This window comes from Peromyscus maniculatus, chromosome 9 (genome assembly GCF_049852395.1).
Source record: "Peromyscus maniculatus bairdii isolate BWxNUB_F1_BW_parent chromosome 9, HU_Pman_BW_mat_3.1, whole genome shotgun sequence".
In the NCBI taxonomy this organism is placed as follows: domain Eukaryota; kingdom Metazoa; phylum Chordata; class Mammalia; order Rodentia; family Cricetidae; genus Peromyscus; species Peromyscus maniculatus.
The window spans coordinates 1,093,068-1,109,141 of record NC_134860.1 but is presented as its reverse complement, the minus strand read 5'-3'; the positions used below and the strand labels follow the sequence as shown (position 1 = coordinate 1,109,141).

At 45.8% G+C, this 16,074-nt stretch overlaps 1 protein-coding gene and 1 long non-coding RNA gene across 8 annotated transcripts in view; one reads left to right on the top strand and one right to left on the bottom strand.

The window, feature by feature from the left end:
• Window positions 1-16,074, bottom strand: part of Arhgef3 (Rho guanine nucleotide exchange factor 3) — a 286,150-nt gene that overhangs the window by 38,796 nt on the left and 231,280 nt on the right. For 6 of the 7 annotated variants that reach the window (XM_016000047.3, XM_076544103.1, XM_076544101.1 and 3 more), the window contains one exon: window positions 1,378-1,485. In XM_016000047.3, coding sequence (XP_015855533.1) covers window positions 1,378-1,485 — 108 coding nt within the window. Of the gene's footprint in view, window positions 1-1,377; window positions 1,486-2,567; window positions 2,604-16,074 lie in introns of those variants that run through there. The other variant, XM_042284480.2, reaches the window with a different exon arrangement.
• Window positions 3,020-6,033, top strand: LOC143267214 (uncharacterized). The gene is made up of 2 exons (XR_013042136.1): window positions 3,020-3,870; window positions 5,412-6,033. It is a non-coding gene; the product is annotated as an uncharacterized LOC143267214 (long non-coding RNA).

Genomic DNA, 16,074 nt, shown 5'->3' with positions numbered 1-16,074 from the left:
CTGCATAAACATCTGCTTAAACTTTGCTGCATAAACATCTGTTTACCTAAATTCTTTCCTTAGAGAAGATATGAATCAAGGAGAAATCTGCACGTGGAAGAATCTCTCTGGGCTACACTTTTCTTAAACATTCAAGGTCAAGATAAAAAGTATGCAAGGCAAATGAGAACTGGCAGACTCAAGACTTGCTCAGCTATGGACTGACTTTTGTGGGATTCAGTCTAAAAGGATATTTTTTATGATTACAAATTGGTTCCAAGGCTGTGGCTAGATCTCAACCTTCATTTTAAAATGCAAGCCACAGTAAGAGGTTAAGAACAGGCCTGGTGAAGAGGCTCAGTGGGTGAAGACACTTGCTGCCATGCCTGATGACCTGGTTCCATCCCTGGGATCTGTGTGGCGGGAGGTGAGAACTGACTCCTCACAAGCTGTCCTCGGACTTCCACATAAGCATCATGTCATGGCACATACATGTTCACCCTACCATGCACACATGCACAAATGCACACACAAAATCAAAATACAATGAAGTTTACAAGCCACTATACACACTTGTTAACTAAAAATTACTATTGAAGACAATATTCACTATATAGCTAGTCATAACTAAAGGCTCTTGAATTTACTAGCTCATAAATCTTTACAATTATTCTACCAAGGAGCTATAACCCTTTGTAAGCCACAATGGTGACTAGATGATAAATTTACCTCTAAGGAATAAAAGCAAGACTTAGAAATGTTAAGTTACCTGCCCAAGATTGGCAAGTCTTCAAACGGAGAACTGAAGTCAGAACCAAGATACTTCAGGGCTTTTGTTCTAACCCAGAGGTCAGCAAACCTTTTCTTTAAAGAGATAGGCAGGGCTATGTCCAAACCAAGCTCCTCGTGGACAGTAAAATTAGCATTTCATGTGGTTCCCATATAAAAGAAATATCACTCTTTCCATTTCCTCCCCAAACACTTAAAGAAGTAGGAGCCATCATTAGTTCACGAGCCATGAGCAATGAGATGGCAGGCTTCCCCCTCCCCTCCATACCTTGCTGACCCTGGTTGAAACTGCTGGGCTCTGCTCCCATCCCGCTCGTACCACATGCTGATAGCTCAGGAGTCCAGAGATACTGCTGGGCAAAACCGGTAAGTGTACGCTCTGGATGGGTCTCACGACTTAGAAAGACAGCTGTGAGGGAAACCTAACAGAAGTGGCCCTAACTCTGCCTGCCCTGGGCTTACAACTTTGCACACGTTTTTCTTCTTGCACACCCCTCACCTGAACTCCTCTGCAGTAGCAGGAGGTGATTCAGGTTGACGTGAAACCAACAGAAATTCTGGGCATGAGCACAACACAGCTTTCTGCAACCCAAGCCCACCTTCCCTTACCTGCAAGGTTTGACTGAAGCGCTTTAACGGTGTGGTCTTCACAGGTGGGATGAGGTTTGCTAGTGATGTGACTCTTGAAAGGGGTTTGACCCTTTTATTACTAGGTTCCTGTAGAGAGAGAAAAAAAGAAAAAAGGGGACAACGTCAAAACCAATCTTGAAGATATCTGCCATATCATATCCATTCTGCTCCATGAATTGCAGGCGTGAGCTGCAGACCATGAACAGTGCCCTAGAATCTGCACAGATGATCTAGCTGAGGAGCCAGGAAAGAGAAATGACAGAGGCTGTAGACAGAGGCAGTGGGACTGCAGACGGGTAGGGACCCACTCCGCTCCCCATCCCCTCATACCACCCCCATCTGTCAGCGTTTCCCTCAAAGCTTCCGCTCCGTGGAATCCTTCTTCCCATGGCTGCAGAGAGAAGAGGGCTCTGACTGCCCAGCCAATGACCTTGCCAGGCAGTGCCATGTCTTTTGTTGCTTCTGGTTTCATGTTTTAAAAGTCCTTGCCATCACCTTGCTAGAGCCATTTTTTTTTCTGTATGCTTTATCCATTCATTTTTCTAAAGTACAAAGATTGCTTTCCATTCATCAAGTTAAAAACCTATTTTTTAAACATTTCTCTCTCTCTCTCTCTCTCTCTCTCTCTCTGTGTGTGTGTGTGTGTGTGTGTGTGTGTGTGTGTGTGTGTGTGTGTGTGTGTAGAGGAGAGGGGTCAGAGGGCAATTTCCTGGAGCTGGTTCTCTTCTTCCACCACGTGGATCCTAGGGACCAAACTCAGGTTGTCCTTCTTAGTGACAAGCACATTAACTTGCTGGGACATCTGACCAGCTCCAGATTTTTTTTTAAAATAAGTTTTATTTCTAGGATCATAAGAAAGTATCTTTGTAGCTATAATAATAGAGAGGCGCATCATTAAAATTTGTAAAATGGCAAAAGGAAATGTACAGGGAGAAATCTGTATCACGGGTATTGGTTTCCATACTATTTATAGCCACACATTTTCAAAGTCACCTCCACAGAAAATATCACCTGCAAATCTGTGAGTTACTCCTGAGCTGGCTGGCGGGGAGAGGGCCACTCCCTATTCCAGTGAATGCTAACAAGAAATGACACAAATAAAAACAGGCTGTGGGACGAGAGAGAGGACAGACAGAGTAAACACTTTACAGGACAAAGAAGACAGTTACCCTCGTTTTCCTAAGCTCCATCTGACCTGTGGTAGATGCTGGACAGCACATGAAGACACCAAATTGTGACAGGAAATGCCAAATCAGCCAGTTGCAGCAGACTTAATCAATAATCAATTGATCAACCACTAAGGGAGCCCCCATGCTCCCCCCAAGGTGTTCATCTTTCCTTTTCAGCCATTCTTCTCAAAGTTTGGAAGGTCGAGCCGGAATTTCCAATTCTTCAAGGGATTCCTGCAGGGTATTCTAAACATAGCAGATGTTTGGAGAAATCCTTCGTGAATCTTGAACCCGGCTGGGAGGTTTTCATGTCATCTGATGCCCTTGGCAGCCTCAGAAATCAGAAGCAGCTTCTTAACAAGACTCTATCAACTTTGCTGACATTTTAAGTAAGAAAAAAAAAAATTAAAGACCTTCAAAACAATTCCATGGTGCCAAAGGGTAAGCTGTGAGTTCGCAAAGCAGTCAGTTGCCTTTCTAAGACAGAATGGATCCGGCTGCCGGGGGTCTCTCTGGCTTCTGGGTGTGCTAAACTGAGCAGACAGCAGACAATCCTCGGAACATCAGGAAGGCTAGACTACTCTCCTAACGGGAGACTGTGTTACAAAGGATGGAAGCGTTGATGAGAAAAGTCCAAGAGCCATCTGCTTCCAGGTGATGGTGTCCTTCAGGATGCTCCTTGCCCAGCTCTTGGTCATCTGTGCCCAGAGGATGATTTTTAAAATTCCCCCTTTTACGTCATTATCTCCACCCCCGGCATGCCGAGTCCACGTGCGTGTGCACATGCAGCTTCTTAAGCACTCTCGGAATTTCTCTAAATGGCTCCTGCTTTAGTCCAGAGATGCCACAGCTGTGATCCCATTCCCTTTGGTGGCACAAACCGCATTGCAGCACGTGAGAAAGTCCCAGAGGAAAAGGATGTGGTCTCGGATAATAATCCTGCACGCACCTGAGAGCCCAGAGAGGCGGGTCTCATTTCCACAGCTAAAGCTGTATCCGAGCGAACAGGGAAAGTGAAGGGGCTTTACGACAAGGCAGGGGACGCCCTTGGCGGGCTGCAGGACGACCTGGCTCTGCTCCGCCAGATGTGTGTTATCTACCCAGGTATAGGATGCACATTCAATGCGACACTGGCCCAGCACAATGCGGCTCCAAGGACTTGTAGTCAGAACTGCTTCTCTGAGGCGTGGCCCCCAAGGGAGTCCACATCAGGCTGCTCTTTGGTGATCTGACATTCCTAAGCAAAGAGGAAGGAACCAGAGGGCACCCTGCCGTGATTCCGTGCTGTAATCCAGCTTTGCAGGTAGGTGCAAGTTCAGAACTTGAATACTGGGGGGTGGGGGCTGGGGGGGAGGGGGGAGCCTTACATTTGACCCACATGAGTGAAATATGAATTATGGCGCTATCCTCGAGGGCTGCTGTGAGAACAAGAGATTAAAAACAATTCTTGGCCTAATCTGATTTTCCTTTTTCCATTTACTCAGTCCGTCTCCAGCTAGGCCTTACTACTGTCTAAAGAGCCCTCCGAGAAAATATTTCCCGAGTCGAAGTAAACAGCATTACTGAGAACTAGCAAATGCAATACCAAGGCTGTTTGGGGGTTTGCAGGAAGATGACAAAACATAACCTGCAGAGAGCCTGCCTGATCCAACAAAGCACACTGCCAGACCAGGCTGGGCAAGGCCAACGACACCCCGGCACAAAATGTGCTGTTTCCAGTGCACACACCACCACTACGGGATCTGAAGGGCAGGCAGGAAGGCCCATCACTAAAGAACATTTTTTCCCCCCAGAGCTGAGGACAGAACCCAGGGCCTTGCTTGCACTTGCTAGGCAAGTCCTCTACCACTGAGCTAAACCCCCAACCCCACTAAAGAACGTTTAAAGGGTAGGGGTAGTAAGTTTGAATAACAATAGGTCTGTTTAATCCTTTCTTAGCGTTACTGTTTTATTACACTAATTAGGACTGCCTGTATAGTGTTTATCACAAGTTAAGATATTGGGTACACTAGTCTAATTGCTGATTCTGAAATTATTTCGTCGCTGTTGCTGTTGTTGTATTGTTTGAAACAAAGTTTTGCATAGTCCAGGCTGGCCTGGAACTATGTAGGGGAGGCTGATCTTGATTTCTTGTCTTCTTGCCATTAGTTCCCAAGTGGTGAGATTGCAAGGGTGTGTCACCATGCTCAACTCTCAATGTGTTTAAAAAGAAATAAAATGTAAAGAAAAAAGACTTTAAAGAAATATTCATCTATGTAAAAAACTTTTTATGTGTATGAATATCTGCCTGCATAGACATATGTGTATCATGTGTGTGCCTGGTGCCCTTGGAGGCCAGAAGAGGGTGTCAGATCCCTTGCAACTAGAGTTATAGATGGTTCTGAGCCTCCATGTGGATGTTGGGAACCAAACCTGGGTCTTTGAAATAGCAGCAAGTGCTCTTAACTGCTGAGCCAGATCTCCAGCTCTCCTACCCGCCAAAGTGGCAATTTATAAACATTCCTTTTGTGTTTACTGTACTTGATGAGAGCATGAAAGAGAGACCCTTTATGAAGTAGAGAAAGTTCTCTTGATATCCAGTCTGCTATGGATTTCTATCATGAATTAGCATTGACTTTTATGCAAAAAAAAAAAATACTTTTTCCTAGTCAGAGGAAAAGGAAGGGGGAAAAAAGTAAAAGAAGTGGGGAGGTGTGGGGAGGGAAGAGAGTGAAGATGGCCACAGAGGTCACATTTTTCCATAAGGATATCTCATTAGCCAACTGCAAACCAAAGGGAATACAGCACTCTGTGCGACTGTATTTTTAACGTGACTTCTCAATGTCTTTTTATATCCTTTTCCAGGGAGGCACAGTGACCTTCCAATCTCCTCATTCTTCCTCCCGAGAGGAAGCAAAGCAGACGGTGTCATGTAAAAAACTGCCCATCGCATCAACAGCATGCAGCACGGTTTCTCTTTTGTCTTTCTTCAGAACAGTTCCACTGGAACAGACCTACAGGGAACCCCTCATCTCCTCTGTACTTCATTCTGCGGACAGCGTGGGGCTGGGTGCAGTACGAAGACGGTGTACACACCATGTCTGCAGCTGTCTTGAGATGCCACCTTTACCGAGCCACCCCCATTCCCCAGGAGAGGCTGGAAGCGCAGCCATTAGCACAGGCTAGACCATATTACTGCCTGGCAAGGCAATGACCCTGCTTTTGGCCAGGAGGCAGGCAGAGGTGAGAAGAACTATTTGTACCGGTGGACGCCTTTGCCCGTGGGTTGACAGGGTCACATGAGGAAACGAACATAAACAAACAACTTCCAAACATCTGGATGTTACAGGGAACCTTTGCAGGGCCCCATTTGTGGGTGCTAGCTCACCTCTGGCCCACCCTCTGACTCTCTAAGGTATCATCTTCATGGTAAATGCCAAGTTATAATCTCATGGTGACTGATTTGCAATAAATAAATGATAATGTACTAGTACTGGTTACAGGGTCTTTTTTGCTGCTGTTGTTTTTGAGACAGGGTTTCTCTGTGTAGCTGTGGCTGACCTGGAACTCACTCTATAGACCAGGCTGGCCTCAAACTCACAGGGATCCTGCCTACCTCTATCTCCCAAGTGCTGGGATTGAAGGCTTTTGGCTACAGGGTCTTATCTCAGAGCTCAACATATAAAATTTACTAGTTTACTGATTTCAACATGCTTTTAAGTTAACTACCTATCATGCCCATTTGCAAGATGAAGAAACTGAGGTCTCAAGTGATCGACTTACTTAAAATCATTCAGTTGGGTTAAAAAAAAATGGAGAGGGGCACCATAATTTAAGGCAGGCTGACCTTAGAGCCATGGTTAGCTGCCTGGGGCTGGCTAACTTTTTCTGTAGAAGAGCAGAAAGTAAGGAGTTAGTCTCTGTCTTAAACATTTATCTCTTCTGTCAGACATAAGTAATGCATAAATTAACCAATATGGGTGTGGACCATTAAACCTTTCATTGATGAACACAAAAACTGTCATATTTTCATATGTCATAATTTTCATGACAAAAATATTATTTTTCAACTCTTAGAAACACACACTGTTTCTAACTTGAGCCTCACAGGAAGTGTGCCAGATCTGGCTGTTGCTTGCTGACTGACTAGTCACACTGCTACTCAGTGGTCCTCAGCTTCAGCTCACCTCAGCATGTGACAAACCTCAAGATGACACTCCCAGGCATTGTACTTTCCCACAGGCCCTCCTGGCCACAGCACAAGTTTGACTTATACTTTCTCCCTGGAGCTGGGTATGTAGGGTCCTCCCCTGAGGAGCAGGGAGCATGGTTGACTTCATTTCTGCATGAGTAATCCTTACTCCACTACATTTACTTTTTAAATAAATCAGTGTTGTGGAATATTCCTTTACACTGTGTGAAGATATTTCACTGTAATTGGTTTAATAAAAAGCTAAATGGCCATTTTTTTAAAAAATAAATCAGTGTTGTGGAATATTCCTTTACACTGGGTGAAGATATTTCAATGTAATTGGTTTAATAAAAAGCTAAACAGCCAATAGGTAGGCAGGATTTGGGGAGCAGAGAGAATGCTGCGAAGAAGGGTGGAGTCACAAGGAGATGCCAGGACTCAGAAGCAGTACCACATGCAGTACAGAGTAAAGGCAATAAAGCTACAAAGCAAAAAGTAAATCAATAGAAATGGGTTAAGTTAAAAGAGCTAGTTAGAAACAAGCCTAAGCTATAGGCTGGACTTTTATAATTACTAATAAGTCTCCCTGTCATTACTAGGGAACCGGAGGTCCTGATGAAAAAAAATCAGCCTATAAACCAGGCCAAACATTATCAATTTCCTCTGATGTATAAATAAAGGCCATTTTAAATGACACAGTTCCTGGGATCCACTTCACAATAAAATGAGGTTGGGGTGATTTGAGACAAAGAAAACAGGATGCATCACAAGTTGATAACTGTCAAAAGAACAGACTCAGCCATAATCTTGCCTGTGGTGCAAAACAAAATTATCTTTTTTAAAAAGCTATTTTTATAATGGACAGAAAATTGTTCTGAAAAATGTATCATCAAATGCAGAAGGGGGAAAGATGAGTGAGTCTCTGAGCTCATTAGTAGAGGGGACCAGAAACAGCCATCATCAGAACAGAAGAAACCCCACCACCACTGAGCGAGCATCAGTAACTCGGTGAAAACATGGTCTAGAGGGAAACTGAAAGCGGGGAGAACTATGTTACCGACATTGAAGTCAAGGCTGGGAGGAACCAGTCCAGCTCTGAGCTCCCTGAACCCATTTTTTTGTTTCATTTTGGTTTCGTTATTGTTGCTTCGGCTTTTACGAATGCATTCACACACAGGCTCCTAATCACTAAACTTCATAAAATGATCTGGTGGTGGTCAACTGATCACACACTAAAAGGAGTCCCTTCAGGATCAGACTGGCCCCAGACAGGAGTCCGCTGACTCTCCCATATTTGTTTTAATCTGAAAGCATGCTTTGCTTTCTCCATGGCTCCCTCCCAACTCAGGCTTCTTCTTCCATTTCCACTCTTGTAGGGAGGAGGAAGCTAAGGCCGCCCAGCTCCCCGCTTTTCACATTTCTCTACAATTGCCTTGACTCTACCGCTCTCTTCTTAGCACCTGAAACTGTTCACACTGATTTACAGTTTACGCTCAAGACTCACCCTTCAAGACTTCCAGGTCACACTCGCTCTTGCCAAGGCCTTCCCTGCCTGTCAGTGGCTCTCATTCACCACCAGCCAACACCTGTACTGCTTCTGCCTCCTGCCAAGCCATAAGCTTTCCTTCAAACAGCCCCGCGTCTCCCCTTAGAGGAGAGTGACAACCTCCTTCACAGCCTGTCCTTCCAAGGATTGCCAACAGTCTCCTGTAGCAGGAATCTTAAAAGTTCTTATTAATAAAATCAAACCCGGGCCAGTTATTGGGGTCAATGCTGGTAGATCAGAGAGACAGAATGAGCCACAGCTATCTCACCTTGCCATTTCCTCAGCTGGTCCTGTTTCCCCAGACTGGAAGCTTCTGCGTCCTCATCCCAATGGCTCTCACCTGAACTGCTGCTTAAAAGCCTGAATGCTTAACCAGGCCAAAATCCTCTAGTTTCTGGTCCTCATGCCTTATATATCTTTCTGCTGTCTACCACCACTCCCTGGGATTAAAGGCTGGCTTTCTGGGATTAAAGGTGTGTGTCACCATGCCTGGCTGTTTCCAATGTGGCCTTGAACTCACAGAGATCCAGAGGGATTTCTGTCTCTGGAATGCTAGGATTAAAGGTGTGTGCTATCACTGACTAACTAGTGGCTTGTCTGTTCTCTGACCCCAGGTAAGTTTATTAAGGTACACAATATTTTGGTGACACAATACCACCACAGTCTCCTCTTGTGTTCATGCTTTCTGGACAAAGTGGTTGTGAGCAAGCTGTATTTCTTAGATCAATCAGTCATCTATCTTAGTCTGGCTCCCATATTTCCTGTGGGATATAATGAATGTTATTCACAATTTCTTCAAGGGAGGGATTGGGGGAATAACCACACAATGGCTTATGGAGAACTCTGTGGGGAACAGCTATCTTTTATTGGGGCCATGTGATCTGTGGCTGGCACTGGACTTAGAGCTTTCCATGATATGCTCATGGCATCTTCAGAACATAGTTCATGTCATGATCCTCATCTTAGAGATGAGTGCACAGAGGTCTGAGGATCCTAAACACCTACACGAGGTCACCTGTCTTAGACGGTAAAGGCAAATGTGGACCACACCCTGGACAATACGCCTCTGCTCTGCTATCCTGTCTCACAGACCATGACACACATGCCATGGGCTTTATGACAAGCAAGTGCTCAGTGAGAAGCACTTGGAAGAGGACTTGAAAAACTGGTGTGCCTTTTCTTACCCCTCTCCATCTCTGCCCTCGAGAAAAGGTGAACTTATCACTCCATATATGTATCTTCTTTTTCAAAAAACTGACACCGATGTGATTCGAGAGTCACAAACAAGTTGGCAAAAATAGAACAGCGTGTTTCCTATGCCTTTCGCTGCACTTTCTCTAAGGTTCATGTTGCACACAGCCAGAGGACATTCATGAAAACTAAGAAGTTAGCATTGGCACAGCACCGTGGACTAAATGTTAGGGGCGCCACTGGGGTTTCACGGCACTTCCCACTAATGTCCTTTTTCTCTTCTAGGACCCAGTCTGAAATCCCACATTATATTTCATTGCCTTATCCTTCAGTGACAGTTCCCCACACACAGTGCTCTCGTCATCTTACAGCAAACCACTGCCGTTGTCTAGCTGACACTCGGGAGGGGCACTGGTCAGTTGCTTTACAGAATGGCTCTCAGTGTAGACAGGTGTGATGCTTCCTCCTGATGAGGTTTAGCAACCTTGCTGCTTGTGTTCTGGTCAGAGTGGATCAAAGGGTGCACCTTCTTAACACATTATATCGAAGGGGACGTGATGTTGGTCTGATTAATGGTGACGTCAACTTGGACATATGGTTATCGTGTTGCTATAGGTGAGTGAATCCCCCCCCAGCACACACACAAATATACAGACATGTTTTAAATAGTTACCTATGAAAGTGTACACACAGGTTCTAAACCCAGTGTCTAAATAAATGTAACCTTATTGGGAACTAGGATCTCTGTAAATCAATCAAGTTAAGATGAAGTCAAACTAGTTAGAGTCCGGTCACAGATGTCCTTATAGGAAGGGACGATTAAGACAGAGATGTGGACATCTAATGGCAGAGAGGTGAACCCACAAGCCAGGGAACACCAGGGATGGCCAGCAAACTCCAGAAAGCAGAAGCAGCAGGGGAGCCGCCCTGGGCAGGCTCAGAGGATGCCTCACTATCAGCCACTTTGTCTCTGGAACAATATGTGGGTGCTGAAGCCGCTTGCCCTGTGGGTCTTTGTCCCAGGCGCTGGGAGACTACCACGGGCAGTGTCTGTGGATGTCCCTCCCGTGGAATGCCGCCGTCACGTCTGTAATGAATACGTTCGTTGGAGAGAGTGTTGGTTTATCTACTAAGTGCAAAGTGGGCGCCACTGACATGAGCAGGTGTCCCTTTTCAGGGCATCCCTCCGCTGCACAAGGAAAGCCAAAGGTGGGCCCTGACCGAGTTCCAAGGGCCAGTGTCAGCTGCGGCTGGAAGGGAGGGGGCCGAAGAGCGGGTCAGCATGCAGGGCAGGGTGACAAGAGGCATGGGCAGGTCACGCCGGTGGCAAAAAGGTGACCTTGGAATGGTTTAAGCAACAGAGGAGTGAGGTTGGAGGGCAAGAAGAGAAGGTTCCTTAGGGCGGGCTGGTGAGTCTACCTTACTTTGTGGGAAACAAAGACGACAATAATGAAATGGTTGTTCCTAATTCCAAAACTTCCACTATTTTTCTTTTACCTGCTCTCTTTCTCTTGGCACATAGCTAATTGGGCTAGTGTCATTTGTTATCAGAAGATGAAAGGCAAATAACGAAGCCCCAAGTCCAGTGGAAACCTGGCTTCATTGATTCAGCAAGTATCACTGGCTTCAGAACGACCGGGTTTGAATTCACAAGAGGAGCAAATGGTCTTCAAACTCAGCCCAGACCTTCATTTTCCTTAACAGACGTTGATCCATGATTTTGACAGAGATTCTGGGCTTTGTCAAGCATCAGAACAGAACCAGGAGGGATCCCCCATAGCTTTGGACCAGCTGATCACCACACAGAGGAGACCACGCCCGTGTTTGTTTTTGCCAGCTGTGAGTCTGGCTGCCTGCCATGCGCTGGGCACACAGGGAGACTGCATTTCCCAGTTAAGAAATGGCTCCAGTCTTTCTTTCATGTCAGGTGCTAGGAGGAAAACACCCTTATTTCCTTCTCACAAAGGAGAACAAAAAAAGAAAAGAAAAGCTAGGATCTGTTTGTTTTGTTTTTGCTAATGGGGGAACAAGGAGAGCCAGGAGAAATGACACCCAGGGAACACACTTTATCATTTCAGGCTCATGCCCACACTGCAGTCAGGCTGCCACACAGCTGTGCCAAAGTGCTGAAGAATATTCCCACCTTGGCTCACGGAAACATTCAAGGGTAATGTGGTGGTGCACACCTTTAATCCCAGCACTCAGGATGCAGAGGCAGGCAGATCTCAAGAGTTCAAGGCCAGCCTGGGCTATAGATCAAGTTCCAGGACAGCCAGGGCTGCAGAGAGAAACTCTGTCTCAAAACCCAAACCAAACCAAACCCAAATGAGTAGTTGACAGAGAAGTCATAGTTGAACCGTTGACTCAGGGCCATTCAACTGGATATATTGGGGCTTGAGGTATATCTCAGTGGTAGAGCATGCCTTCAACATGCATTAGTTCCTGGACTCAATACCCATTACTAAAAAAACAAAACAAAACAAACAAAACACCTCAACAGCAACAACAAAAAACAAACAAACAAACAAACAAACAAACAAAACAAAACACTAAAATACAGCACCGTCAACCCCCCCACATCCGCCCTGAGCATGCTAAGGTTGAAGAAAGGACATTCGTTCTCTGTGCATCCTGCTTCCTGCAGGAGAGAACCCCCAAACCTCTCAGCAGCTATGGGGTGGCGTTGGTCTGGGAGGCAGCTGCTTTCAGGAGAGCCTTGGTTAAGGAGGCGACATCAAGACAGCTGGCTGAACTCAGACAATCATGACAGGAGTCCCAGTCCAAATCAGCTTCCCATTCAGAGCAAGAGAACAAAAACAAAACAATAAAGACAGAAAAGAACCCATTTGTTACGACAACTTCTGTAATTTTGGCTTCCTTCAAGTGCAAACAACTCGGGCAAAGCATTGCTGGCCCTCTCAGGTTTGAATAAACTCAGGGGCAAAATGCAGGCAAAGCAGTGGTTGGAAAAGTGAGAAGGATTCACTCTCATTCAGTGGGCCCTAGCTAGAGAAGCCATTCATTTCATAACAAACACTAAGGGGGAAACGCAAAGGGCATGATGTTTTGTTTCCGAAGGAAGACTCTCAACAAATCACTACGATGATTATTATTATTTTGAGAAAGTTTCACTTTTTCTCTGTAGCCCAATCTGCCCTCAAACAAGGGTCTTCCTCCCTCAGCTTCTACACTAACACTACACTATACTACACATGCCCTCATGGCCAGCTGAAATTATTACTTTAATTCTCATTTTCACTGAAGTTTGGGTCTTCCTTGCCTGCCACAAGGACATTCATTTTTGCTGAATGAAGATTTATGGGCTTAGGGGTAGGGAGGTTAAAAAAAAAATGAACTTTGGAAAATAACAGTAAAATGTGGGCCTCTCAGGGCTGGAGCAGGCAGGAGCACAGGTTATGCATACAATCTCTCAGGAGTGCCAGTAAAATAAAACAGAACCACTGTTTCAGACTGGAGCATTGGCTCAGGCCCTCGCTCCTCAATTACTTTCAAAGTTATTCATTTTAGTCAACATGAGGAGGGTAAGTCAACATTTGTCCTGGCAACAAGCCCACATTTGTTATTTTATTAGTCTGCTACTGGCTAAATTGGCCCGAGATTAAACACATCTAATAAACAGCCCTAAAATATTGGAGTTTAGCAGAAAACCACATTCGAGTTCTCTTACACAGGATGTTACAATTACTTAACCCTAGGCAGAAGGCGCAGCACCCACCCACACCCCGTAAGTTCCTTTCAGCCCGCGCCAGCCCCTGTAGCCTGAAGCTCATCTTGGTCATGCCCAGACATGGCTCTTCAGACCTTCAGAGAAAGAGGAAGTCAAATATTTAGGTCTTTCTGTGGTCCCTGGCTACACAGCTGCCTGCCCAACTCCAAGCAGCACTTTTTACTCTGCTGAGGCCGACAGGGCCTGAATCTTAGAGCTGTGTCACTTTAAGAGTCAGGCCTTCTGACAAAGGAGGAGGCCTGCCAGCAGGGCTGTGGCCCTGGGTTGTGAGTCACAGGAAGGTCAACCTGGCATACAAAGATGTATGTGTATTATGTGTGTTACATAAGTGACGCGTCCAGCATGCTATTCCCATGTCTGGGGAGTGGGGGTACAGACCTGGCTGGATGTAACCAACGGGGCACCTAAGGTATGGCAAGGGTAGCCTGGTCACTGTCACTGAGCCCTAAGGAAGGCCTCTGTGGCTTTGGAGTTCCTCAGTTACTTCCTACTGACTTCTTGGAACTTGTGGGTGGGATTAAGTTCTGTCCTTGTTTATCTGTGCTGAAGGGATATCCTGGCTCCTGGCTCCTGGCTCCACCCCTCTGGGCTGGGTAGGAGAAAAGGATGCATGGAGGCTTCCATCCTTGTTTCAGAGTTGGGGAAGCTGGTGTGTACAAATTTCAAGATGACTTTGGAGACATTTTGTGAGCTCCCTCGGAGCTTAGAAAGGACTCAAAAGCCTCTGTAGAACCTAACAAAGTTCCCATCACTTTGACCGAATTATCTATCAATTCTTTGCAAAGAATTTATCCATGGATAAATACGAGCCAAGCTTTCTGGCCGGAGACCAGTATTTTATAACCTTGAGGCGATCACGTAACCCCCTCTGGCTTGGTTTGCTAGCTGTGAAATGCAATGGCCCTCTTACAGCTGTCTGGGGGAGCATGTGAGACTATGTGGAATGTGTCCATGGGCCCACTCAAGTAGAGCCCCCAGATAAGAGCAGAGCGCTGGCCTATTCCAAAGTCCAAGAAGCAGCCTGCTTCCTCCTCCAGCCCGCTCTCCAGCCCGCTGCCATCCCCTGCAGCTTCCCACTCACTTTCCACTGTCATACCACGGACATGTTCTGGCCACACATCTTTCATTCCACACTCCTGCCTTCTCCTTTCGGTGGCTTTGTTGTCCGTTTAGTAAAACTCTGGCTGGACAGAGGGAAACTGGGGGTGGCTTGCAGGATTCAAGGCTATGCTGGAGGACACAAAACCACTGGTGAAATCCTAAGCTATCAACCTGAGCAGGGGGAGGAAGCCAGTACATGGGTCTGGAGGTCCACGAGCCTTGAGGTCGGCACAGGACAGGCTCTGCCGACACCCTGCTGAATTATTAGCTACGGGAGCCGGTGCCCAGTCTTGCCAGACCCCAGTACTGTCTGGGATTAGCAGCTATAGGTACTCTGGATATTTAACCCACCAGGTACACAAAGTAGAACTTTTCTCACACAACCATGGTGCCTTTTGCTTCAAGAAAGGCTCGGCGTTTATTATCTTAGCTTCCCAGAAAACAAAGCAGAAGTACAGAGATGAAAAGAGGTGCACAGATCTCGATCTCAGTGTCCCAAAGGGACAGCAGGGATTGTCCTGGCTGAATCTGGGGTGCTGACGTACATCTCAGGCGGGCTGAGCCGACAGGTCCGCTGTCTGACTGAAGATCAGGCAGGGACCACATTTGCCTGCGAGGTAAAAGTTGCCTGGTCATGCAGCCCAGAGGTCCAGGGCTGCAGGAGAGAACAGACACACTTCTTTGCTGCCCGGTTGCTTCTTAGCTTTGATAGAGGCCATGCTATTTGAACAAGGAAGCCTTTCAGGGATGTGACTTCAAGAAAGAAACACAAACCACGTGTGATGCTCTCTGGCACGTGCCAGCTGTCCTCAGCATCACTTTATCCCTTCAGATGCCTGGCCCATGTGTGTCCGCATCAGCACCTTCCCACACTTACAGCCAGGAAATACAGAACATTTCAGAACATTCGGCTCCCAAGTGAGAACAGAATAAATCCAAATCTGATTATTCTAAACTAAAGAAGCCACCAAACAACTACCTAAGGAGCAGTGAATTGGGAGTAATTTTTTTTTTTTAAATTTAAACCTTCACATTTGGGGTGACACCTTGCCACACACTGAGCAATGGTATGTGAAAAAATAAGGCAGAGGGAGCGCTGCTTACGAAATTGTGAGGGTGGTGATCTACAATAGAGTTCTATGGTCCTCCTGTCATCCCTCACACCCCCAAATAAGTATATAAATAGTTTCAAAATGCTCTTCCTTAGGATGGGTGTGCACGCTCACACAACAACACAACACTGTTTCTTGGCCACTTTTCATTCTGCAGCATATTTTTAATGACAGGATTTTAGTTTTTTTAATGCTCACTGACAATGGATTTTCCCAAAGGCTCACTGCAAACAATGGCTCTCTCAACTCTACATTTGCAACCTTGAAACACAATGATTAGGTGTTATTTCTAACCCTCAGAACTGAAGAATGTATCATTATCTAAAGTCTACTGAAATTCATATGTGTTTGAATATGAAAAAGAAGGTATCATGTGACAAAGGAGGCTAGGAGCCTTGGAGAACTAGCTCCCCCTACATCAAGTTCAGCTCATTTCAATCACAAAAGATAATTATGAACATGAAAGGTAATGGCAGGTGGCTTATAAATACAGAAGCCAACACATAGATTATTTGGTGAAACAAAATGTTGGTTTAGCCTTGGAATCAGAAGCAATGGGTGCCAGAAAGTTTTCAGAAGGGATGAAGGCGGTTTTGCTGAATATGGTATGTATTTCTGGGGTAAAGAACTCCTGGAGC